General features: G+C 44.7%; 2 protein-coding genes and 2 pseudogenes across 5 annotated transcripts in view; 3 read left to right on the top strand and 1 right to left on the bottom strand.

Moving 5' to 3' along the window:
* tdrd1 (tudor domain containing 1) overlaps positions 1 to 18,597 on the bottom strand; it is a gene marked incomplete at both ends in the record, with an annotated part of 38,155 nt that extends 19,558 nt beyond the window's left edge. Inside the window, 16 exons of the mRNA XM_083635065.1 lie at positions 1,743 to 2,105; positions 2,378 to 2,545; positions 2,960 to 3,067; positions 4,188 to 4,319; positions 8,656 to 8,901; positions 9,520 to 9,690; positions 11,200 to 11,307; positions 12,447 to 12,623; positions 14,284 to 14,367; positions 14,507 to 14,675; positions 14,932 to 15,075; positions 15,222 to 15,404; positions 15,525 to 15,614; positions 15,815 to 15,869; positions 15,980 to 16,094; positions 18,426 to 18,597. Of these exons, the coding sequence (XP_083491191.1) occupies positions 1,743 to 2,105; positions 2,378 to 2,545; positions 2,960 to 3,067; positions 4,188 to 4,319; positions 8,656 to 8,901; positions 9,520 to 9,690; positions 11,200 to 11,307; positions 12,447 to 12,623; positions 14,284 to 14,367; positions 14,507 to 14,675; positions 14,932 to 15,075; positions 15,222 to 15,404; positions 15,525 to 15,614; positions 15,815 to 15,869; positions 15,980 to 16,094; positions 18,426 to 18,597 (2,485 nt within the window). The remainder of the gene's footprint in view (positions 1 to 1,742; positions 2,106 to 2,377; positions 2,546 to 2,959; positions 3,068 to 4,187; positions 4,320 to 8,655; positions 8,902 to 9,519; positions 9,691 to 11,199; positions 11,308 to 12,446; positions 12,624 to 14,283; positions 14,368 to 14,506; positions 14,676 to 14,931; positions 15,076 to 15,221; positions 15,405 to 15,524; positions 15,615 to 15,814; positions 15,870 to 15,979; positions 16,095 to 18,425) is intronic.
* A 4,631-nt stretch (positions 18,598 to 23,228) lies between these two features.
* On the top strand, positions 23,229 to 23,763 carry LOC310774436 (exosome complex component RRP46 pseudogene; annotated as a pseudogene). Its single transcript has one exon. The product of its transcript is annotated as an exosome complex component RRP46 pseudogene (transcript).
* Positions 23,764 to 24,074: 311 nt separating this feature from the next.
* On the top strand, positions 24,075 to 24,752 carry LOC310774980 (tetraspanin-7 pseudogene; annotated as a pseudogene). The gene has a single exon. The product of its transcript is annotated as a tetraspanin-7 pseudogene (transcript).
* Positions 24,753 to 25,406: 654 nt separating this feature from the next.
* The window catches only part of ccdc186 (coiled-coil domain-containing protein 186), a 67,907-nt gene continuing 66,738 nt past the window's right edge, over positions 25,407 to 26,575 (top strand). For both annotated transcript variants that reach the window (XM_083636174.1, XM_083636175.1), the window contains exon 1: positions 25,407 to 25,522. The gene's annotated coding sequence lies outside the window, so the exon portion shown is untranslated. The remainder of the gene's footprint in view (positions 25,523 to 26,575) is intronic.

Below are 26,575 nucleotides of genomic sequence, written 5' to 3'. Positions count from 1 at the left end.
AATTCACTAGTACCGGTACCGACTACTGAATTATTGGTACCGTGACAGCACTATTACAAGGTGGTTATTTATCTTTTCAGATAATCAACAAATGGACCCCATATTTTCAAGAATTTATTTGGCCCTTTAGATTTATAATAACGTATTCTCTCCATCTGTATATTTATGATCATTTCGTTAAGCCATTTCTGAAAACAGGGGGGTGCAGGGGACTTCCAGTTTGTCAAAATCATTTTTTTGGCAGCCACCATGCCCAGCATCAGTGCTGCTTGTTCTTCTACTGGGTAGCTTAAAGCGGCTTCTGAACAACCAAAAAGTGCTAACTCTGGATCAGGAAGAATGTCTTTTTCATAGACCCAGGAAAACCACTGAAATATTTTGTGCCAGAACTAGGGGTGTCACGGTACACAAAAGTCACGGTTCGGTACGTACCTCGGTTTTGGGGTCACGGTTCGGTACGAATACGGCACGGTACGAAAATGGGGGAAAAAAGCAACAAATCCCAAATTCTGTTTTTTTCCCTTTGAATATGTCTGAATTCTTCTTTTTACGCTATTTTTACCATCAGAAATAGTGTCTAATATGTGGGAATTAATAAATGTCCACTATTTAATAAGATCTAGGCAATCCACACAAAAAGGTTTTACTCTAGAGCAGTGATTTTCAAAGTGTGGGGTGCGCCTCCCTCTCAGATGTCTGTATTCCAGCTGTTTGACAGGGCAAAGGCATTTCCCCCCACTTTAAATCTTTATTGTACACAAGTTTGTAAACAGAGCGCATGTGTGGAGTAGCCTAATACTCCCACCAACCCCTCCCCCTGTTGTATTTGTTTTATGTAGCATTTGCGTTTGATGTAAGCACTAATTTGGAATCCTATCTAAAAGCGGCCACTAGGCGGCAGTGTTTCTTTAGTCAACGTCAAAATACCTACATGTTCAGAAGAAGAATAAAACGGCAGAAGAAGAAAAACTTCTAAAACCCCTGTTGAAAGATACTCCCACTGTCTGACAGACAACGGGGTGGGTTTCACTTTCCCACTAAGTACGGGAAAGAACCCTGTCAGCGCCTTAACGTTATTGGATGTGAGTTTTGTTTAGCATAATATGATTACGTTCGGTCATCTAATGGATTATTGGAACATGACAAGGAGTCATCGCCTCTTCCTCACCGCAGCTTGCCTGTCTGCATCCGCAGATGTCTGCTTGACCGCATCACTCATCCCACGCGATGTATGTTGCTTGTTTACAAGTTAACAGCTTTGTCAATGTTATGTAACGTTTAGCCGCAACGCGCAACTATAAAGGACTTTGTCACGGCTACGTAACGTTACATTGGCAAGCTTACCTCGTTGGCTTGATGTTGACAGAATTTGCAAAACAGCTTATCGCCACAAAACGTCCCATTCTGTGAACGCGGATTTCTATGGCCCTTGTGTTGTTTTGGTGTGTCTTCTTCTGTGGCGTTTAATTCAATTCAATTCAATGCCGTTCAAACAGCGTTTAGGTGCTTCTGGATTTGACGTATTCGTCGTGTCGTTTCATGTACCGTGAAACGAGGTACCGTGAGGGTCGTACCGTAAATTCACGGGACGAATACATGTACCGTGACACCCCTAGCCAGAACTCATTTAAATGCGGGCAGAACCAAAAAAGATGTGATAAGGAGCCCTCTGCACCCTTGCATCTGTCACATACTGGAGACACTGATGGCATGAGTCTCATCTTTAAGACTTCCTAGCTTACCTGCTGATGGTGTTGCCACAGTCGGCTCTTCAACTGGAGCATCCTTGGCGCTGGCTCCTGTCTGATTAGATGGTGGGACCTGCTCCTTTTCCATCATTTTCTCTGGGTTCTTCACGTTGGAGACAGTGCTGTCACGGCTCTCTTTGGGAGCGGCAGCAGGCGGCTGCTCGGTCTCTCCGGGAGCTTTGGCCAGGTGCTCCGTGATGAGGGCAGCTGCCACACTCTGCCCGTTGTTCTCCAGCTCCACACCGTAGCCCTGCTCAGTGACACAGAGGACGCGTACTGAGAGCTGCTGCCCATCCACCAGAGTCTGGAACCACAGCAGGGCTTCACTGCTCCACTCTGAACCTCGGGGCTCCACACCTGAATTCAAACACAAACACACACACAGAGCAATGATTCAGTTTCCAGGGTAACATTTTTAGTTGGTGGAACCAGCAGAAGTTGAATTGTTGGGTGTGAATTTGGCCAACTGCAACTGATATAGACTGGGACTGACAGTCTCCTCTCCTATGCTAGTCGAGACAGCATTGAACAGAGGATCCTGCCATTGGTAACCCAAGGTCCCCATCTGTGTGTGTGTCATCATCATATTTTCTTAGTCTCCTCAGGAGAAGAATCTTTTCACACGCTACCTGCGAGCCAGCAGCGGATGGCCTGGAAGGGGAGTGTCAGGAGTCGTGGTGTGATGGCTCTTAGGTGGCTCTTCTCCACCTGCATGCTGTAGCCGTAGTCCACAAACGAGACTGCCACCTGGTCCTCAAACAGCACCTTCACCATAGACCGATGCCATGACCCATCACCTGCGGAGCAGAGGAGCACAAGGTGGCCAACAAGATCCACAAAGACATGTCTGGTCAAGATGGTCCACCATCACTCAAAGACATTATAAAATGACAAAAAGAATTTCATGTGTAAACTGAAAATGTGTTAAACTAACAATGCAAAATAACAATGCTTGGTTTATGAGATTTCAGCTCATATTATATTGTCATATTTAGGACAACTCGTATACAGTTTGTATAGCATTCCCAATTATGATGAATATATAACCCATGCCTTGGAATTGGTCATTTTTCCAAAGTACACCATGGTACAAAAAAAACAGGAAATGTGTTGCATGTTTGAAATGAGATTCATGTGCCAAACTATAATGATAAGGACTGATGTCTGTTTGGTTTGGTGTCCTCAAGCAGTGGGTCAGTAGGTAGTCTCACCGGGAAACATGGCACAGCAGGGTTCTCCCACTTTAGGCTGGAATGGTGGGGCATCTGCCTCACAGTGCTGCTTCAGTTCAGCCCCCAGCTCCATCAAAATCTGATCCTCTGATAGACACACACAAGGTACAATCACAGAGTTATTTATGCACGATAATCAGCATCAAGGCAGCACTATTAAAAAAGGTTATTATTAGGTGTTATGTAGACTCAGCCCTCAGTCTTAATCCGTTTCACTCCTGTAAGACTGAGAATATTACTATTTAAATCTTTGCATAACGTTAGGTGGCGCTGTTGGAAGCCTTGCATCGGAGAACCAATCATGAGTGTTGTGGGCGGGCCTGCTTTCTGGGCGCAGTGACGCTCATGCAGAACCAGTGTCTCGCAAAACATCGCCGCGTTTGCGGAGAAACATATGAATCACTTAGAAACAAACATAACCTGTTAATAGGACGTGTTTCATCCGGCCCCGGCGGCTAGAGGTCTTTTCCCCAGCGATAAGCCAGACTCCCGAGGCTAACGTTACAGAGCCTGCTGATGACTCACAGTAGCAAGCGGACCACTTCCGGGTAGGAAACATTATTGTAAAATAAACAACAGCTATAAATTTTGTTTGGAGCATATCAGCTTCATGCTCTGTGTTAGGACTATGATAAATGGCATTGCCGCTACCAAATAAAATTCTAATAATAAATGTAGGCGTGTCTGCTGCCGGCCGTTCTCGCCGGGCTCGGACAGACAGTTTCTGACAGTGAAATTCCCAGACGTTTGGTGGCGCAGCTCACCAAACGTCTGGGAGCCGAGACTAGGTGTTATGTAGACATCTAGATGAACTGATAATCCTATCAGTTGCTACAGCAAAACAGCTTATACACTAATGTTTCCAAGTTACTTCAGTCAGTTGAGGAGAGCAGAGTGGAGGTGGTAGTAGCAGTGGGGAAAACAATTAAAATAAATGAAAAGTCAAAGTGTCATTTGATCAAGTTAAAATGATCTATATATTACACAACAACATTTCTAGGACTTGATCAGATGAACACACAGTGCAAACAGAAAATAAATAAATAATAATAAAATAATAAAGCATAAAGAACCTGATCCAACATTGTAATATTGGAACAAGTACTCTGTGGTACTCAAGACTAGCTAATATTTAACTTAAATTTGATACTATTCATATTACTGCCAACAGAAACCTGGTGTATGTAGGCTGAGGGCACAACTGTACCTTTAGGATTTTGGATGCGGCAGTAAAAGGATCCAGGACTCTCCACGACACTGACCAGCAGCGCCACTGTCTGGCCATCACAGGGAAGCTCAGTACAGGACCACGCCAGGGCCTCACTTACTTGTCCAGGCACTGCAGAGGGCATTTCATGTGTCAACAGACAAAATGCATTTCATACAGGTCTAATCATCTGCTCAACTTGGACTGGATGTGCTTCATTATTTAGCAGTTTCAGGTGCTGGAACTAAGTACAGTGTTAGTAATTATGAATCTATGGGGGGAAATATCAGTTAAAAGCAGTGGCAAAGACAGCTGTAAATATGATTTACAAATATGAATGGCAGAAATGTTGGACATTGCAGTGAACATTTCATGCAAACAGGGTGGCCTAAGGTTAGAATGTCAAGCCTTGGTGAGGTGCCCTTGTGTAAGAAACCAAATCCGATATATACTGTATATCAGTGTTGTAGTACTCAGGACTCCAGGCCAATTTTCAGGACTCGTGACTCGATTTGGACTTGAGGCACTCATGACTCGGACTCGAGCCTTCATGCATTTACACACGGAAGTTGGGAGACAAGGACTTTTTAATTGATAAAGAGTTTTTTTTGTTTTGTTAGATTTGTAATAAAGTCCCGCAATTCGCGCAACGCGACTCAATTAAGCATTCAGATGGGAGCGAGCGGCCGAGATGAAATATCCCAACTCGAGCGAAATTACGCTGGCATCAGTCGCTCGCTGTTCAATGCTGATTGGCTGCCGTGTGAGAGTGAGTCAAGGATCACACTGGCTTGGAACAAACCGCTGGTTTATTGTGTGGCAACAAACCGCATTGACAGCTGATTGACAGGTATAGAGCTGTACTACCGGTATAGAGCTCGCGTTAGGAGCACGCTGATAGGCGTAGCTTGTAAACAACTACGGTGGCTCGTAGTGGACAAACATCATGACATTGCGTAACGTTATAGCCCCCAGATGTGGGGTGATCCACCCTGGATGGCTACCCTGGCCAAGCCACTCATCCGTCCCCTCTCCAACTTCACTTCAGTCACAGAACACTCCGTCTCCGATCTCATCCGAAAAGCCAAATCCACCACCTGTCAGCTTGACCCCCTCCCCACTGCCCTTGTCAAAGCCTGTCTGTCTTCCATCTCCCCCATAATCACAAAAATAATCAACTCCTCCCTCACCTCTGGTACCGTCCCCCCCCAGCTCAAAATGGCCGCAATCACACCCACCCTCAAAAAACCCGGTCTCGACCCATCTGACATGAACCACCACCGCCCCATCTCCAACCTTCCCTTCATATCCAAAACACTTGAGAGGGTGGTTGCCGCACAACTACAGTCCCACCTTGACTCAAACCACCTCCATGAACCCTTTCAGTCCGGTTTCCGCGCTAAACATAGCACCGAAACAGCCCTTGTCAAAATCACGAATGACCTCCTCCGTGCAGCTGACTCTGGACTACTCACCATACTCATCCTTCTTGATCTCACCGCCGCCTTCGACACCATCTCCCACCCACTACTCCTGCAACGACTAGCTGACATTGGGATCACCGGCACTGCACTCTCATGGTTTTCTTCATACCTCACAGACAGACATCAGTTCGTACAACTTGGGAATCACAGGTCTGGGTGTTCTGCTGTCTCACTGGGTGTCCCCCAGGGGTCAGTGTTGGGCCCAGTACTATTCATCACTTACCTCCTTCCCCTGGGCACAATCCTCCGTCACCATGGTGTTCAATTCCACTGTTACGCCGACGATACACAGCTCTACATCTCCACTAAACCCACCTCCACCCTCCCCCCCACCTCCCTCACTGCCTGCCTCCATGACATCAACAGCTGGATGAGCAGGAATTTCTTAAAACTTAATGGCAATAAAACTGAGGCCCTGCTCATCGGCTCCAAAAACACACTCACCAAATCCCAAATCCCCCCCACCCCCCACATCACCATTGACGGTTTCCCTGTTCCCTTTTCTGCACAAGTCAAAAGCCTCGGTGTCACCCTGGACAATACCCTTTCTTTCGCCCCCCACATAAAAAATATCACCCGGACTGCCTTCTTTCACATTCGCAACATCTCTAGACTCCGCCCATCCCTCTCCCAATCCAGCACAGAAGTTTTGATCCATGCATTTGTCACATCCAGGATTGATTACTGTAACTCTGTTCTCTCCGGCCTCCCCACCAAACTCCTCAACCGACTCCAGCTCATACAGAACTCTGCCGCCCGGATCATTACCCGCACTAAAGCCTCTGATCACATCACCCCCATTCTCATCCAACTCCACTGGCTCCCTGTTCCATACAGAATTAATTACAAAATCCTCCTGCTCACTTATAAAGCTCTCAACCACCAAGCACCCATCTACCTCTCTGACCTCCTGCACGACTACACCCCCTCCCGTTCCCTGCGCTCCTCCACTGCTGGTCTCCTCACTGTCCCTTCACACCGCCTCACTACCATGGGTGCAAGGGCCTTCAGCTGCACTGCCCCCAAGCTCTGGAATTCCCTACCCCCACACATCCGACAGTCCGACACCATTACAACATTCAAATCCCACCTCAAAACCCACCTGTTCAAACTGGCCTACTCCCTCTAACTCCCTGCTGTAATTTGCCTTGTTCTTAATTTGTATATATTTTTACTACTTGAAACTATATGTATATGTTCTATGTATATGTTGTATATGTTTTATTACTTGAAACTGTTTTTATGCACTGTAAGGCGACCTTGGGTGTCATGAAAGGCGCCTCGAAATAAAATGTATTATTATTATTATTATTATGTCCGTCAATTCTTGTGCCTGTTGACGAGCGATTTAAACACAGCGACAGAGCGATTCCAAAGGGTTGAATCGAGCAACAGAGAGAAAAATAAATATCTGGGTGTGAACACAGCTTAAAGGAGGACTTACCCCCTAGATATGTATTAGAACAGTGATTTGAAAATACCTATGGAAAAAACCAAGAAATGACATATACTCTTGTCTATACTAGACTCTTTGGCTGTGTTCAAGTCAAGATTTTTTTTCGGAAATCGACGCCATTACAGTTTGCCTACTGCCTCAAAAATAATTTATTTGAGAGGGGCAATATCTTTATAAATATCAACATATTACTGTACATATTACAGTAACATATTACTGTATGGAAACAGAAAATCTGAAAATGGTTGAAAGTTATATCAATTTGGTAATTCAGTGGCGAACTAGAAATTTAATTATTTTTCTGCATGTATCTCTATGGCAGAGTGTCAAACTACGTTACGAGAGCAAAGTGACATGGGCTCGTTACAGCAGCACACCGCACAATAGGAGAAACCCCCCGCTCTGGGGTAACACAATGCGAGATTTCTCCACGTCATTCCCTCGTACAACTAGCGATAAACCGCGCAATGAAATCCGTTTTTAATTTGCGTTTTGGGGCTTTTCGTGATTCTTGTTAAAAGTTACTGCAGCGCAGGGCAGTGTCAGACCTCCATGTGAAGAGCTCCGCCCGCGCGTCCCCGCTGCCTGAGCACACAGCAGCTCGTGCTCGCGCTCTAAAAGGCAGGGTGCCTACGAGCTGCTGCCTGGCTGGCAGAAAGGGCTCCAGACTCGGTGTGATACTCCTCTAACAGCATTTGAGCTTATTCAGGTAAGATATTTATAATGTAATGACACATTCAGCGATAAACTGTCTACAATGAAGACATATGTCAAATATGACAACGTGGTGTTCAGTATTTTAAGAGCACAGGAGCTACTTGCTTGATCAAACGGTCAAACCCAATCCGCACAGCAAAACACACACGAGTCAACGTGGAGGAGCACACACACACACAGACACACCGAGAGAGCCCAGCTGCTGCTGCGCGCGCCCCCGGAGCTTGGTGCTAGTGCATAAGGTTTACAGTACGACTCTCTCCCGCCCGCTCCCGCCTGCCTGGGCTGGAGACAGCTGCTTTCAACTCGGACTGATAATATATACATCATCATTCGAGCTTATCTAGGTAAGATATTAATAAAGTAGTGACACATTCAGCAGGAAACTAACTATAATTAAGACATGTGCCAACTTTGACGACGTTTGGTCCAGTATTTTAAGAGCAAACTTCAATAGGAATAGGCTTGGAGTTCTGAGGAGCCGAAAGGGTACAGGGGGGGTAGGGGAGTAATTATCTTGAAATCCCATAGTCTTTGGGGACAACCTGACGTCAGGTTGTACCAAATATCCCATTCATTTGAGAAAAAGAAAAAAAAGCAGTGTTCGACCTTTAGAGGGCGCTTATGCCAGATATGCTGCTGAAAAATGATACAAATGGTCAAATGGCAACAGTTTGGTGTCAAATGTGGAAATTCTGACCAGAATTCTTCACACATCACCCCCAAAGTCATATATATTGGTTAAAAGCTGAAAAAAAGTGTTTTGGAGGTAAGTTCTCCTTTAAGCAGAAAGTCAGTTTGGCATGTTTACCCTGTGCTTCTCCAGTAGCAGCAGCAGGTGGCTGCTGGTCGCTGTCAGTGGCGGGCGAGGCGTAGCCGGCAGAGAGAAGAAGCTCGGCCACATTAGCCTGAGGGTCACTGCCCTCATCCAGCATGGCCACCAAAGCCTTGTCCTCATGCCCTCCCAGGATCTCCACGCGCAGAATGCGGTTGGAAACCCTCCCCTGCAGAGCCAGCAGGCACTCCTCTGACCAGGACTCCCCAACTGGCTGCACACCTGGAAAGGGCCCCACGGAGGGGACAGAGGGGGAATCACAGTGAGCACGTGTGAGACAGAGTGTGAGTGTTTGAAACACACACACACACACACGCGCGCACAGAGCACACAGAAAGGGTCTATTGCTAGAGCGTGTTTCTATTTTAGTGTGAGATATCACTTCCAATCATGGAAGTTGAAAACCCTCATTACGGTTTCCATGCACCTGTGTTTACCCTGCCCTTTTGACACAAAATGGTCCCCGGGAAAAGGGTCTATTGCCGTTACAATCTATAGCTCCAATGATCTCATAAAGGGAGACTCAAACGTAAACAGTTTCCACCATCTGAGTATATTAAGTCAGTTTTAATCAACTTAGGCAGGAGTTTAAAGCAGATACAGTAATGCAAGGAAAGCTAAAGTTCAGACGTTCAGGAGAAAATTATACTACAGTACTCTCCAATACAACCTCTAACCATTAAATTATACTACAGTACTGTCCAATACAACCTCTAACCATTAAATTATACTACAGTACTGTCCAATACAACCTCTAACCATTAAATTATACTACAGTACTGTCCAATACAACCGCTACCCATTGAAAGGACATTGAAAGGACAGTAATGGGGATATTACCTGCAAGAGCACAGGGGAAGGTCTGCATGGGCAGGGCCAGCAGGGGGCCACTCAGGGGCCGTAGGCGACTGAGCTCCACCTCCTCAGAGTTTCCAAAATCAATGTAGCCGACACAAACACGCTCCTCTGAGGAATAGGCCAGCACTTTAGCTCTGTACCACTGGTTGTCCTCTGGAAGAAATACACAGGTCATCAGCATAGATTCATGAAGCAGGTCTGCTGTAAGCCTCTAGTGCAGTGCTTCACAACCAAGTAGTGTCGCCTGACATTTCCAATTTTATTTATTTTTTGCACCACAACACACGGAAGAGGATTAGGGCCGGACGTGAAAAGTGTATTTGAGTTCTGCGTTTGAGTCAGAATTGTGAGTGACACAGCTCGGCTGCTGCGTGGCCTCACCTGCTCTACTGGCATTGCTCAACTTTGCATCACTGATGACATCACTCAGAATCCCTTTTATTGTTACAATATGCAAATTACATTAAAGAGCAATTTGTCTTAGTGTCTGAATGCAGTGTAGGTGTCATCTCAATGTTCAGAGATAAAGAAGTAAGAAAAATGACTAAAAGACAACAAAAGTTGTCGGCCCGAGCCCGTCGGGCTTGGTCGGGTCTCATCGGGCTCAGACTGAACCTCAGAATTCTAAGCTGTGTATGTGTATGTGTGTATGTGTGTGTGTGTGTGTGTGTGTGCGTGTGTGTGCGTGTGTGTGCGTGTGTGTGTGTGTGTGTGTGTGTGTGTGTGTGTGTGTGTGTGTGTGTGTGTGTGTGTGTGTGTGCATGTGTAGCATGGCAGAGAAGGAGAATACAAAGAGTATCAATCTAGTTTACTGGAAGGACAGTTTCCTTTTTCTTTTCTTTTTTTGCACAGCCCGAGCCCGACCCGACCAATTATCATAAATTGTCAGCCCCGCCCAAGCCCGTCAGGCTGGGTCGGTTCCCGTCGAGCTCGGGCTGAAACGGAGAACTCTAGAGTGGGGTGAATTTCTCCCTCGCACCGGTGCTACGGTAAAAGCGGTGACCTCGGGCATGTTTGGCCGGAAAGGGAAACCAAATCATTATGGGGTTCATAGTTGAGTGCAACACCGGCCAGTATCTGCCATCAGAGATATTTATTCGGTTCAGGACCTGTGAAGATGACTTCATTTACAAAAATAAGTTTTTCTCATCTTTTTGGGGACAGACAGATGTTTTCAGTGAACACTACCTAGTGAACACTACCAGTGAACACTACCTACATTCAAGTGTCAATAACTAAAGAACGGATAAAGGTAGAATCAAACTTTTTTTCTTTGAAAGTAGATGATCCCTTCTTTCTTTTAAGATATTCAGTGTTTACAAAAAGAATTCTGTGGGTCTTGGAAAATGAGTGAAAATGATCAGAAACCCTGACGCTGGCTGGCGACTTCTCCTTTGAAACTGGCAGGGAATGAGTTAATACAGCATTGATGCCTTTCATAAAGATTTGATATTCCCTAATATTACAGAGATATTTGCATGATTTAGATTCAATTGAAATGTCCCCCACAAATATATACGTAACAATAGCCAGTTTAGCCAGTGACATTGTGTAACATACCATATTCTCTACACAAGTAGTGGGTTACTGTGGTGTCTCTTACATGTCTGTTGCAGCGGGACAAAGACACACAGCCATATGATATATCTAAATGTGTTGTACCCGAGAACTGAGCGCAGCAAACAGTGCCAGGTGCTGGTCTGAAGTTCTGGCTGGTTTGGACCTGACAGCAGTGCTCCCTCAACTTCTGCTGCAGCTCCTGGATCACACCTGCAAAGCACAAGCTCTTGAAAATGTAGTCCTCAAGTCCAGTCAGGATCACAAATTAAACTGTGAGGTCGCTTTCACATATAAGCTGTTTGGTCCGCTTTAAACGCGCGCCAGAGTTTGTTTCCTTGGATATTCCACCTCATATGGGGGTGGTGTGAAAACTCAAATGAACTCTGGTGCGGAACAAACAAGTGAACTCTGGTCCGCTTGAAAACGAAGGTCTCGGTTCGCTTCCAAGTGAACCCTGGCGCGGTTCATTTGTGGTGTGAAAGCAAACCGAACTAAACACAATAGCAAATATAGGAAGCGCCAGTGCATGAGTAGAAGGCGGTAGGAGGAAGCAAAACAAACACTGCAGTGTACATGTGTGCGCACCGCACCGTGTGACGTACAGTACGTACATGTGTGCACACCGCACCGTGTGACGTACAGTACGTACATGTGTGCGCACCGCACCGTGTGACGTACAGTACGTACATGTGTGCACACCGCACCGTGTGACGTACAGTACGTACATGTGTGCACACCGCACCGTGTGACGTACAGTACGTACACGTGTGCACACCGCACCGTGTGACGTACGGTACGTCGTCATAACAACACATTGTTGTCTCTCATCACGGCTCACCTTCTTCAGTACTGCCTCGCTCATCTCATCTGCAGAATGAAATGTTCAACAGCTCGCTGCCTCATCTGCTGCTCATATTGGGCATTCTTGTAAAATATTGATTTGATAGTAACACCAAAGTAAAACCAGAAATCCCAATATTGCAGGTGGTGTTGCACCATATGGGTTGTGTTTCATGGATTCACTTGTGTTGTTCAGTCAGCCCCTCAGTCAGGCAAGAAGCCAGCGGAAGAGATGAGATTTCCCTTCTCTATTCTGTCCAATAGACGAGTGACGGTTTCGACCACGTGACATTGTTCAGAAAGTTTGGTGCGCTTTACAAATTGCATGTGTGAAAGTGTACCAGACCAAATGAAAAATGCAACACAACTTCACCCCCCCCCCATCGCACAGAGTCCACCAACTTATATGTGAAAGCGACCTTATATTAACTGTGCAAAAACAGTTATTATTAATATGATCCAATTTGAAGGTGCACGATGCACTCCGGTTGAGAGGTTTAGCTACTCACTGGCATTCTCCACCTTCTGGCAGATGATGTCACGAGGTGACTGGAGGTGGGTGACCACCACAGAGAAGGAGTCACCCAGTGCCTGGGTCAGCGGCTCCGGTGGCTGGGCCCACGCATTGTTGTCCTTCCCATTGTTGAGGCGCTTGAAGTTTTCCAACGAGGCACTCTCCAAGGCATCTGCAAACATTTCCCAAATTCATTCCCTCACTATTATGAAAAATGATGTGCCTCAAGAACAGTCATCCAAATTGCTCATCACCTCGTCACGTTGGCGTGTGAAGTGGGGCTGCATAATTAATCATGTATAATCACATTCACATAATGCAATTTTAATTTTCCACAATCGTAGAAGTCAAGGATACCCGTATCATGTGCATGTCATTTAGAACAAGTAATATCCTATCACGTGCTCCCATTAATGCTGCTTTAAGTGCACTGTAATCAATCACATCAAGAGGGCAGCACACAGTGTTATTTGTCTCCTTTCTATGTGACTTGAGCATGTGAATAACTAGAACGACCGCACCGCCGATATATGCCTCCGACAACAAGGGAGCAGTCGACATCCAAGTCTGTCCAGACTTTGAAGTTTGAGCCAAATGTGAAGAAATTCCGTCAAGGTGTTACGGAGATATGGCGTTACCGAGCTTGAAAATGGCGTTCGCGAGGTCACCGTGACCTTGACCTTTGACCACCAAAATGTAATCAGTTCATCTTTGAGTCCAAGTGGACGTTTGAGGCAAATTAGATTAAATTCTGTCAAGGTGTTCCTGAGATATCACGCTAACGAGCATGAAACGAGCGGTCGTGATGTCACAGTAACCTTGAACTTTGACCACCAAAATCTAATCAGTTCATCCTTGAGTCCAAGTGGACTTGAGGCAAATTGGAAGAAATTCCGTCAAGGCGTTCTTAAGATATCACATTAACGAGCTTGAAAATGGCATTTGTGAGGTCACAGTGATCTTACACTTTGTCATTTGACTACCAAAGTCGAATCAGTTCATCCTTGAGTCCAAGTCGACGTTTGAGGCAAATTTGATTAAATTCCATCAAGGCGTTCCTCAGATATCGCGTTAACGAACATCGGAAGACCCGAATCCATAATGCTATGGCCGGTGGAGGCATAACAAAAACAGAGCTAACTAAGTAAATGCAGCATAGAATATATAGCATAGTAGCATATGCCAACTTTGTCTTAGACTTGTTGCTACACCTTAAAGTAATATGACCAACATTAAAGCTGCATTCAGCGATGTTTTTGTGTTAAATGGCTCTATATTCTGACAGCAATCACTGAAATAGTTTGTTTGGTCAGTGACTTGAAACCCCCAACCCCCCACTGTCTTCTTATCTCTCTCATGTACTCCTGCAGGCTGGGCAGACGTATCTCCACAACCGTAACTCGTGGAGACTCGCAGATGGTGGCATTGGATTCGGGGTGAAAAAATACATATAGTCCGTTATTGCCATCGCGATTGGACCTTCCCTTTCTCAGAAAATTTCAACTTTTCTTTGATTGGATAAAAATTGGCGCCGACCTACAAACTATCCAATCAGAGAAAAGTTGACTTTTTCTTGGAAACGGAAGGTCAGATCGAGTTACGGTTGCTATTTATGGTTATGGCTCTATATTTCTGTCAGAATATAGAGCCATTTAACACTTATTTGAACACAAAAACATGGCTAAATGCAGCTTTAAGCAGAATGAACAAGATTATCTTCTTTTTTCACCCATAAGCATGCAGCCCTGGTGTGCAAACATTTGCTAATGTGACTATGTGATTAATGTGAGCATGTGATTAATATGAGCATGTTGCTTATGAAGTTGGCTCACTTATATCTTGCTCAGTCCGTTTCACATTGGTTGCTTCCTTGGCTGCATAACCGTGATCAATGAGGAATGTGCTCAGCTGCTTGCCTAAAAAAAAGAGGGAGGGTGGAGGAGGAGGAGGTGGGAAGTAGTAACAGTTAGTTGAATATTGAAATAGTTTTTCACGAAATCACCAACTTTTTCCACATTCACATGACGTACTGTAACCTGAGCCTGTATTACTTACCCATGGAGGAGAGCAGGATATCCACAGCATGGATGCGGCCGTGCTCCAGTATGTCCACCATACTAACTGTCACACTCTTGCCGACCAGCACCTGTCTCACCGCGATACAGCCCTCGCCTGACCACTTGTCACTCACCGGCACCACGCCAGCCACACAGCACTCCAGCGCCTGGAGGACATAGATGGAAGTGCTAGCTAGCGTCATTATGCCAGAAGCTACAGATTTTAAATGTTTAACTCACTGGTATTTGTTGAAGATGCATCGTGCTCGGAGCGTTATGGATTTTTATCAGTGTAAAAAAAAAAAAAAAAATCACAGGACAAAATAATAATAATTTGACACCCTCAAAGTTCCCAATGGAAGCTTGAGGTAGACAGGAAAAAACCTCCACGCCATCATGTGAACGGTGTTAAGTGCAACTCACACAGGGAGGGACGAGCTGGATGTTGGCAGCCAGGGGCTTGATCCTCTCCATGGGGGCATCCTCCTCATTGCCAAAGTCAATGTAGAGGATGTTGGCGGTCTTCTGGTCAGCAGCAACTGATTGAACCAGACCTCGGTACCAGTTCTACACACAGAAAAGGGTAGAGAAAGAGACAGCCTGAGTGTAAGAGAGCAAAGCCAGCGAGTGACAGCCTGGCTGACTGAGCCAATGTGCATACTAGTAATAGACAGTATCTTGTCAGATGATTGCTGGCCATGGCCTCTGCTCACCAAATCACGGGAGAACTGAACGGCGCAGACCTCCTCCAGGTTTGGCGTGTATGCAGTCACTGAGGAGCAGCCACTGTAGGTCTTCTGCAGGTCCATGCTGATGCTCTGCAGTGTCTCCAACAGCTCAGGGCTCTCGACAAGAAGGAAGAACCTGCCAGGGCTGTGGAGCTCTACCACAGATGCCTGGGGGGGAGAACACACACAAAATATACACAACTATAACAAATAGACTTTGCTGGTTGATATTTCATTCCGAGATGAATTGAAACAGTTTAGAGTGGAAGTAAACTGGGCTCAGATTACCTGGATGTCTGTTCCTTTGGTGAATTTACTCATCTCCAAGTCCTTCAGATAGACCCTCTGGAGGCCGGACGCATCACTGTGGTTCACCTGCTACAGTAAAACACAGTTTGAGATACACATCTTTCATTTCAGAGTATATGAAACATACCTGAGCATATAAACTGATGTACGTACAAGCCAGGTGGTACAAATCTTGACAACACGGTACCAAGTACAGCCCTTGTACTTTTAACAGAGCTTGAAGCTTCTTTTTTTTTAAGGAAACCACCAGTCCCAAATAATGGCATTACCTTTGGCTCTAGCAGGCTTGTTCCGTCTCCCATCACTGGCGAAGCTGTGGTTTCCCTTTAGGTTAAGAGAAGTGTGTGAGTGCACTTTTTTGGTGATGGCACAAAATGAGGAATAATAAATGTAACAACAGAAAATCCCTGGTCTTCAGGACCGCACCAACTTACTTGACAGGATCTGCAGCGGTGGGTGTGCACACGTGTCTGTGTGCATTCCAGTCTTCTTTCTGACACCCTACAGAGCAGTAGGACGTTTTCTTGCAGCGCACACATCGGAAATTCCCTGTCAGACAATACTGGTCATTTAGAAATTGCTTACAGAAACAAATGTAAATTTGAAAGTAACAAGAGGCACGCAAACCGATCCATTTCACAAATCAGTTTGGCCAACGACCAATGTTATCTCTGCTAATGAACTAGCGCGCTAGTGCTTTTTAGATAATTGGTGGGTGTGCTTTAGATTGGGGCAGAGCAACAGCAGATCTACAAATGCTCGCACGTCCAATCTCAACACAATCTAGTATCTCATTAGGGCTCATCCTGTCCATCACTCTCTCTCTCTCACACACACACACACACACACACACACACACACACACACACGAGTTCTTAGCACTTAATAATGAGCCAGAGTGAGGGAAACACATGCCATGGAGGGGGTTAATCAGTGAAATCACCTGGTCTAGTTCTGAATTATAATAAAAACCTGGACTTCACACTCCATGGCACATGCATGACTATCTTTGTGATGGCCAATCACACCATACGACGACTGATCTTTCCTGGACTGCAGGAGCCTTGAACATTCTGAAAAATGGGTTCCTGAAAATCGTTTTGTTGTTATTTTTAGGACGATGATGACATTTACCTTGCGTTCCACAGTAGTTGCAAAATTTGCCAGGGACTGGGAGTGGTGTAGGCATGGATCCCATCAACTGAGAAGATGACAGAATAAAACTTGATACAAACGTGGCACCGAAGAGAGAGACTTTCTGAGGAGAACTGAGGAGGACATTGTGATTGATTTTGTCCAATTTAAAGCATTGTAAACATAAGTTTGATACATACTAAAGATGTATCCTTGCCGATCAACGAATGTGCATCACCTGCAAAGAAGAAAATATATTTATTTCCGGTCAAATTATGTCACTTAAAAAATGTAACGCCTTAGTGTATAAATGTGTTTTTTTTTTTTTTTTGGTTTTTGTGTTCTTTCTTTCTACAGGTCTGGTGGGGTGGGGTGGGGGGTTCAGGGGATTTGATACAGTTTGATATAAATGTTTGTATTACGAAATGGAAAACCTTGAATAAAAAAACCTTGGTTTAAAAAAAATGTATGTCACTTAGTAGCTGACACAGGTGGCTGGTGGAGCAGATTATCTGGGAGTTCACTTCAAGGTCCAGCATATCTCCATAGTGTCAATCCTCCCCACAAATACCGTAGGTTAGATGATGCTTTTGCGCAGACTTATGACAACAAAAACATGCACCAGTGCACACTGGCCATCAAGGCCATAATACCATCCACTGATTCTTTAAAGGGATGCGGCAACATTTTGGGAGATTGGCCTATTAATTAATATAACTGTTATAATAACTATTAATTGCGATATTCCTGATACAGTGCACTCCTCTTATAGTGATCACCTTGACGGGGGACAAATTGATCACTATAAGCGGATGATCATTATTATTATTATCTTCTTCTTTATTTCTCATGCAGATTACCATCTAATAGACTACATGCACAACTCCTTTACTTCCTGAAATTAGTCCAGCTTCTATATTTCCTGTCCTACACTATTGGATGAACTGATTAATCAGGTGTGCCTGATCATTGTTGTGACTGCAGCACACCTGATTAATCACTTCATCCAATAGTGATGACAGGAAATAAAGAAGCTGGACTAATTTCAGGAAGTAGTGGAGTTGTGCATGTTTGTATATGTATTACATGAATACAGTACATATAAAGTTAAGGAATGTTATTGACTTTACCAATTAACTGACATGGAAATTATCCTACCCGCCCCCCTATTATATGTCACTTTAAAGGACTTTGATTGTTTTCTGTTTGCTCCATCTTCTGCTATTGATTTCATTGCTGTGCTGCATAGCACTACCTCACATTCCTTATTTGTAATATGCTTACTCACAATGGCTATTAAAATTAATCTTAATCTTAAATCTTTAAGTTGAATCATCCCAGACGTTTGGGCATTGCAGTGGTGAAATTGCATTGCTGTATCTTAACGTTCGCTTGTGGTTTCTTCTCACGTTGATTAGTGACCAAGTCCACCTGATACATTTACACTCGGGAGTCGACAGGTGTAAAACGTTATTAGTTCGTTCAACTCTGGTTCAACAAAATACATAAAAAAAAGCAGTGACAGACAGGCCATTATGACACTTGTGTGTGCAGGCCAAACTGGCTAAACACTAAGTGTATCCTACAGACATGTCAAGACTCAAGAGTCGACTGAATTATGTCGGACCGAAATAACGTTACATATTAAATCGTTATCCTTAACTGTTTGCAGTTGCGTTCGTATAAATTGACAACATTAACAGAGAAGCATGTTCGATAAAGGAGGCATTGAAGCAGGTACGTTACCATGTGCCGAGTTAGCTACCGGAGTCGGCAGCAGTGCTGGGCGTGGGCCCCCAAAGCGTGCCGGGGAAGCCATGCGGACAGGCACACCGCCTACCACGGGCCCGGGCATGGAGGAAGGCCTCCTCAGAGGCGGGTTGGGTCGAACCATGGATGGGGCAAATGAACGATTCATGGCGGACGGTGGACGCTGATAAGACCGCTAAAATGACAAGAGATGTTAACGATACCAGCAGCTAGCTAACCTACGTTAATGTTATGCTAGCCATTAGCTAATAACGCTACAAAATTAGCCTCCTCCTGCTGATGTTGGCTAAATGAAGGCAGAATTAAGAGAGCAAATTCAAATAAACTATGGGTCGCAACGAAAATACAACCAAATACAGATAAAACTACTTTAAAATAATAACAATATTGACATTTTATGTATTCTTATTCTAGCTAATTGTACAGTATAGCAATTTTTTTTACCATGATTTTTTACCTGTGCACGTGTTGATGGCGTCGAGGTTATGATTTGCGCGTGCGCAATGCGCATTGCAATAGGTTGTCAAAGGTCAAAGCAGAGCCATTGCGCAAGGGCGTGTCTAGGGGGCAGCAGAGGGTCGCAAAAGTTGCAAACCGAAAACATGACGAGGAAGGGAAGAACTAAGGCAAACATAAATGCAACACATGAAGATAATGTTTTAGCCAACATTATTTTATATGCATACAGTAGTGATGCTTGAACACAGTGTGGATAATGGTTTGTTCAACCTGGACCTTGTGTTCTAAATGTATCAATTAATTCCCACGTAATTCACTACTAGAGCTTTCTCCTGTTGAACCTCTCTACAAGCAAACAGTACAAACACAACCGTTGAATAAAAAAAGTGAACATTTCCTTTCAATACAACAACACCCATACAGCAGTGGGACCTGCCTAAATGCCATGCTCAGTGGCACCCTGGCTCGGGCCTGTGCCCCACCTTACTGCCCGCAGCTCTTTGGTGGCCAAAGAGCACTTGTGTTGTGCTGCCATGACCAGCCAGGCGCAGTCCCACCTCCACACCGACGTCCAGCTACTCACTGCTCACAACAACAAGTAAGACCAGGGTATCTGCTCAGATGTGAAGGGTCAGGGCAAGCAAGACATTTTTCTCATCAATAAATGAGTGCTGTATGTCATGATCTTGTACAAAGAAGACAAGAGCGCTTTTGTAGGAGTAAACTCTTCTCCAAATAAAAAAGCTGAGTGAACAGAGACTTAGTGGGTACGGCGGCGCAGTCGGTAGCACTGTCACCTCACAGCTAGAAGGTCCTGAGTTCGATTCTCGCCTGGGACGCTGTGGGCGCTGGGGTTGTGTTCCCCCCCCCATATCTTCAGTGCCTACTGCGATATTGGTGGGTTATCTCGTCGAAAGGGCCTTTCTGTGTGGAGTTTGCATGTTCTCCCCGTGCTCCCCAGGGGGTTCCTCCATACATAACCCCCCCACTAAAAACATGCAGAAGATCGTCATCGTCATCCGACCAGTGACGACAACATCCGAAGTTGGTCCCCGGGCGCTGGAAAGAAAAAGCGACCACTGCTCCTGGCCTGCCCCCTGGAGGAAAGGACAAGCCTGGATGGGTCAAATGCAGAGGACAAATTTCACCGGCCACCGTCAGCATGAGTGTGTGTTTGTGGCCGCATGCATGTGTTGGGTGTGTTCGTGTGACAATAAAAGACGGGCTTGTCCGTCTACTAACTAACTAACTAACTACCCTCAACTACATCCTCTGGAATGTATTGATGATGCTGTTGGGTGAAAACCTTGACTTTCCAAGAAGGCAGCTTTTCAGGGATTGATTTAAAAAAAATGCTTTATTTTTCAGTAAGACAATGCCGGTTTTGAAATTATACAATGGGGATGAAAGTTTTTATAAGCCTTCAATTGCCTCCATGCTCACAGAGAACCAGGTCATATTTCGGTTAAAGTAACAACATGAGCATTGATACAAAAAACTGGACTTCCAAGGTGTTCAAGTTGCACGAGCCAACATTCTCCGTTGGGTAGAGGTCAGTAACCTGATGCTGCCAGATGGTTTGTTTCACATGTGCGAATCCAGCTACCCCACAAGGTTAAGAGGTCAGAGCTAACTATCCGACTGCTGGAATGGGACACAATTGCACAGTATTATTGTATTGTGTGTTTTCTTTGGCCTTTTTAGTAATGTTGTTTGTTCTCAAGTCTCTATTGAAAAGGAAATCTTGGATGGAGGGTCTGAGGAGACACAGTGAAAAGGGAGGGTGAGGATGGGCAGATGACTGTCTGTGCTTTCTGTCCCCTCTCGCCCACTGAGCGGCTGGCTCGATGCATGATGATGAGGGAGACAGACTGAAAGAGAGGGAGGTGATCGATGAGTGGATTCCCTGCTGCAACGCACACGACTAGAGCACATCACTGAGCAGATAAGGTAGGGGAAAGGGACTAGGTGTCATTGAACAACATATATTGTGGACATCAAAAGTCAACGCTCCCTTTCAAATTATACAGTTTTCATACAGTTTTTGTCTTCTCCAAAGACAAATGGAAGAAAATCCCTAAATCCAGATATTAGTTACAGTAGAAACTTTTCCAAATGGACTTACTGCTGGTATCAAATAAAATGTGCTTTTTACTAAGTATTAAGTGGAGGGTGTATCACAATACTCTCCCACCAAAATATTGCGATATACGATACTGTGGGGGGGGGGGGGGTAATTGGTCGTTTCACAATATTCAAAACATAAAGATCACTCTGCCAATGTGAACTACGTTTCAATATAACTGTCTGAAGAGAGGAGGATGATACCCTTGTGTAAATATGGACTGGGATTTGAAAGTTTAAATTGCAAGCGTTACCTACCTTTGTCCACAGGGGGTCAGTCATGTGCCTCTCCCTCTCCCCACTTTCTTCAACATGAGTCAGGAATCTCTCCTTCTCTCCCAGGTTCCTGCACAGGTCTGCATAGTCATTTTATGGATAGAGAAGTTGGTATGTTTCCAGGTCTTGATCAGTTTGTTAATGATGAAATATGAAATGCATGTTGGCCATTGCACAATGCTCAGAGTTCCATTGATTGCTTCAGTGTCAAGGATGACATCCTGTTCCTGCTATGTAGAAGTAGCTGTTTGTGCAGCACGTGTTTTTATTCTAATGTGTTGTAATACCTACCTGCCATGAAAACTGTCTAGCAGAAATTACGCTTCATGAATTTAAAGGAATTAAACTGAATTTCACCGAAAAGGAGTTTCCTCACGGGGACAATCAAGTACCTATGACCATGAATAGCAACATACCTTTTCCTCATATTTCTGCTACTGCTTCTTATTCCATCCTGTAATCTTACTACTTCTTATTTAAACTATAAACACCATAATAATAATAATAATAATAATAGCTAATAAATAAAGGAATAAAATAAAGGTGGAAAAACTCATGTTTGCATTTTGAAAGGTATTTCCACAAATATTCAATCACCTTTTGTCTTTAATTGAGAAAGTCTTTAGAATCCAATCAATTATTAACTGTTGGTCTAAGATGAACTCACATGTTGAAAATAATGTCAAATGGACAAAGCAATTTATTGCTTAAAAGTGATTAAAATCTCAATCTAAATCCAAGTAGATGCCAGTGTGAGGCAGCACAGTGTGAGGCAGCACAGTGGATCTAATGGCTGGCCAGTGAACCATCGGCTGCCTACCTTGAGCCCACCATGGCGCACACACCGCACGCATCAATCCTGCCTGCGGGCGGCGCTCATTCACCTTGTCCTTGTATTAGTAGTACTATGTCACTATTATCACCCTTCCACTTGTTCCCAGCCAGGGAGAAATCAGCTCCAGCATGACCACCTGCCATATTCTTTCAGCTAGAGCAATGTCTGTCCCAAGCTAGAGGTTCAAGCTAGAAAACCAATTATTTTTAGGAAATATAATTTGATAATTCTTCCTGGCATAAATATCAAAATTCAAAATAACAACCTCTATTTATTGTAGGTCTATCATGTCACTGATGAACACAGAAGCAGTGGCGCCGGAACGAGTTTGCAATTAGGGGGATTTTTTTTTTTTCCAATTTGTTTTTTGCCGGGGCCCATTAGGGCCGGCAAGAAAAATTTACGTTTTTTTGAACGTCTGGATGATTTTTAGCCATATTTAGAGGAATATCTCATTTTAAATTAACATTAGGATTATACTGTAGTGATGTCATTATTCAGTATTTTCTCCTTTTCTTACTCACTTGGTGACCTGCTCTCCCTTTAGGTCATTTTACAATTACACTACAACAGACAGCAACACAGGCAGAAACACTGAACTTATTATTATTATTATTATCACTTCGAAACACAGTGCAAAACTTGTCATCTCAACACAAAAATAAAATAACAATAACCGTATACGATTATAGCAGCAGCCAATGACAGTGAGTGCAGTACAGAGTCCAGGTCTGTCTGTCTCTCAGGTGTAATAATCCCACAATGATCACGGCTTTAACAAGTGTCACAGGCTGTGTAAACAGTGTAAAGTGGGCTCTCTGTAACTTGATCCCTGGGTCTGTCTGTCTCAGGTGTAATAATCCCACAACGATCACAGCTTTAACAAGCATCACAGGCTGTGTAAACAGTGTAAAGTGGGCTCTAAGCGTCATGGGCAGTTGCCCCCTCAGATTAAAAAATAATAATAATAATTTAAAAAAAATTAAGGGGACCAAATTTTAAGGGGGACAAAATGTCCCCATGTCCCCCTTGTTCCGGCGCCAGTGCACAGAAGTCACGCCTGAACTTCACCGAGCAGCACGATGATGGTGGTCTGCGGCACTTCAAGCGTTTCCCTGAGGGAGTTTGGCTACGAACAGAGTTTACTGTCTCGACCATGGATCTATAATAATAACGGTCTCGACACGACGGCTCATCATCCCTCCAAGGAGACACCAGTGTGCTGGCTGTTTATGGACGAGCAGAGGTGAAAGTCAGCAAAGACATCTACGACCGGGCGACCATGGAGGTGGTGGTGGTGCATCCCAAAGTGGGACTGCCAAGTGTAAGAGAGCGATCACAGGAGCACATGTGAGGTGTCTCTGCTCGCCTCCCTTCACCCTCGCTCCTCCGTCACTCTGCTTCTGCAGGTGCTGCACGATGACGGCTCACTGTTGTCTTGCCTCTTGAACGGCGCCTACATGACTCTCATGGATGCTGGTCCTCCTATGAGGTGCCTGTTCTGCGGAGTGACCTGCGCCATCGACAAAGAGGGTCCGTCAAATCATCACAGACCCCACTGCAGCTCAGGAGAAGGAACGTCGAGCTGTGATGACCATTGCTATCAAGAGCACAGAGTGATGTCATCAACCATCATGAGTCATGTACATAGGATAGGAATTAGAACCTAAGCAGGGAAGGATTTATGACATCCCTGATGATGTCACAATGTCTATGACATCATCAGTGACATCACAGCCACTGATGATGTCATAGACATTGTGACATCATCAGTGATGATGTCATATACATTGTGACATCATCAGTGATGTCATAAATCCTTCCCTGCTGGGGTATATAACAAGGTCTATTTATTTTACCACTCAGTTTTTTCTCCAACAGGGCACAGTGAGGTTTTCTCTATTCTTCACCCACAAACGGCAAAAGCCACCATGTCTCCACCATCTGGACGGCTTCAGACGAAGCCCCTGATTACCTGTCTGAAGACTTTGCTCATCTCCTACAGGCTCATATTTTGGTTCACTGGAGTGTTCCTGCTGGGGGTCGGCGTGTGGGGGAAGGTGAGCCCCCTCTCTGACAAGAGCACCAACGTGCTCATTGTCCTCATTGGGACTGGAGCCATCATGGTTATTTTCGGACTGTTCGGCTGCTTCGCTACATGCTGCAGAAGCCCATGGATGCTCAAACTGTATGCCATGTTCCTGACCTTGGTGTTGCTGGCTGGAATCTCAGGCTTCCTCTTCAGTCATGAGATCAAGGCCATATTATCAGATGTCTATTCAAACGCTGTGGAGAACTACGATGGCACCGACAAACCAAGCACTGCAGTCGACAACATCCAAAGTACTCTGAAGTGCTGCGGGACGACACATTACACCGACTGGATGGATACCACCTACTTTAAAGAGAAGGGCATCCCTCCCAGCTGCTGTAAAGACCACGCTAACTGCACACCAGAGAGCCTCAAAGACCCTGAGAAGTTTGGGAATGAGGTGTACAGAGAGGGTTGCTTCTCACTGGTGACCAGCACGATGGGAATCATCGTACGAATCTCTTTTGGAATTGCCTTCTTCCAGCTCACCCATCGCACCTGGCCTGACCTGACCTGAGATGGTCTAGCAGTCTCCTTCCACAGGTTACTGATGGGCAGCTCCTGATGCAAACTAAGTAGGGATAGCGTAGGCACTAACATGCAAAACCACCCCTGAGGATGTCGAACTTGAAAGTCAGCTCCAATCCACCTCTCTTGCCCCCTCTTCCCCCGACACCTTCTAGAAGGGGGGGAAAGGCAAAATGAGGAACGCTAAATACGTCTCTTAGTTCTTGTCTCTGTTATTTTGTTTATCTGTTTATTGTTGTATTTCTGTATGTTTGATAATCTGATAAAATAAAGTTATCGTGAGCAATTGTGATGTCATCAGTGATGTCACTCGAGCAATTGTGTTTTATGGCAAGTTGGCATCCTTTATGTTGCATTACTGGCTATGTGTGACTCATCAGGGATATCATACGTTTGGATTTGAAAGTGTTAAGAGACTTCCTTTAGTATATTGAAAATTGGTTAGTAGCTAGTTTGACAGGGGGGTATTGTATTTGTGTATGTAATAGTAGGTTGTTTAATTTCAAAAGGAGGAGGGCTTTCTTGTCTCGTGTGCTAGCGTCAAACTGACGTCACTACTAACTAGGCAGTCTATTGGCTCATTTCAGCACATCTCTTTTCCTGCAGTGGCCATGTTTGTTGATGTGTCAACTCTCAGTGTCAACTCACCTCAAGCGAGTGAAGCGACTTGCTGGGTAATCAGCTGGTCAGTCAGTGAGCTCAAAGTTCAACATAACCTGACTGCCCCAAATGTATCTTCAAATGGATTTCTCGCATTCGGTGGGTGAAGATATATTGCCCTCTGTATTGATTATGCTATTATCTAACATACACGTTTTTCATGATCGTCAACCAGCTGATGATTCTATGCTAACGTTAGCTGACAATGTAGCTAGCTGTGTTGATAGCTACGCTACATTTAACGTTACAGTAGCTGACAGCTAGCCGCATTATCTATGCTAATGTTAGCCATTAGACGTTACCTTGTCAGTTTAATTTAAGCAGCCAACGTTAATTTGCAGTGTTCCGTTAACAGCAAACATTTTATCTTACCTTAATGTCACATATTCGTTTTTAACGTAACGTTAGCCAATAAATAAACTAGCTAGCTGAACTCAGCGCATTTTCCCTGGCAAGTGTAACGTGAATGCTGCTTAAAATCCGGCATAAATGCAATGGGCAGGTCGGCCTGCTAGCCATTCCCTTCTCAGTAGTATATAGGCATGGATAGCAACAGGGGCTTGTCTTTATTTGCACTAACGCTTCAGTGAGATGTGTCTACATTAGCGTTAGCTCCGCAGATACTGTTACACCTGTCAGAAGAGCATCACCATCATTGCATGTTTGTAGCTGCTGTTTACATGTGCATTCACTGCTGAAACTAGCCATTCTTCAGTTTCCCTGAATGTTTTCTTTATTCAAACAGAAGAGAGATTGTGATAGGAAAGGAAACACATGAGAGGATCTGCTGGTGGATATGGTATAGTGTTGCAGAGGCAGGGGTATCGTCGTTCAAGAAATCAGAAATCCAGAGGACTCTGTAAAAAGAAATCTACCTGGCTTCCAGCTTCTCTGCAGGCACTCTCTGCCTTTCGTTTTGGAAACAATGAATAACATGAAGGCATGCTGGCTGGCTGAGCTATTTTCAGTTCAAGGGGAAATTTGATCTGGGAGATTTGAGCCTAATACGGCACATAAAACAGTGCAGAAATTGGCCAACTGATTAGAGAAATGACTCTCTTTGCACATATTGCCTGTACTCTTATATGCTGCTGTGTCAAGTACAGAAGATCACCTAAGAATAAATGAGCTAATTTCTACTTTCAGAGGCAA

Source organism: Poromitra crassiceps, assembly GCF_964638095.1.
Source record: "Poromitra crassiceps genome assembly, chromosome: 4".
Taxonomy (NCBI): Eukaryota; Metazoa; Chordata; class Actinopteri; order Beryciformes; family Melamphaidae; genus Poromitra; species Poromitra crassiceps.
This window is presented reverse-complemented; position numbering and strand designations above follow the sequence as displayed.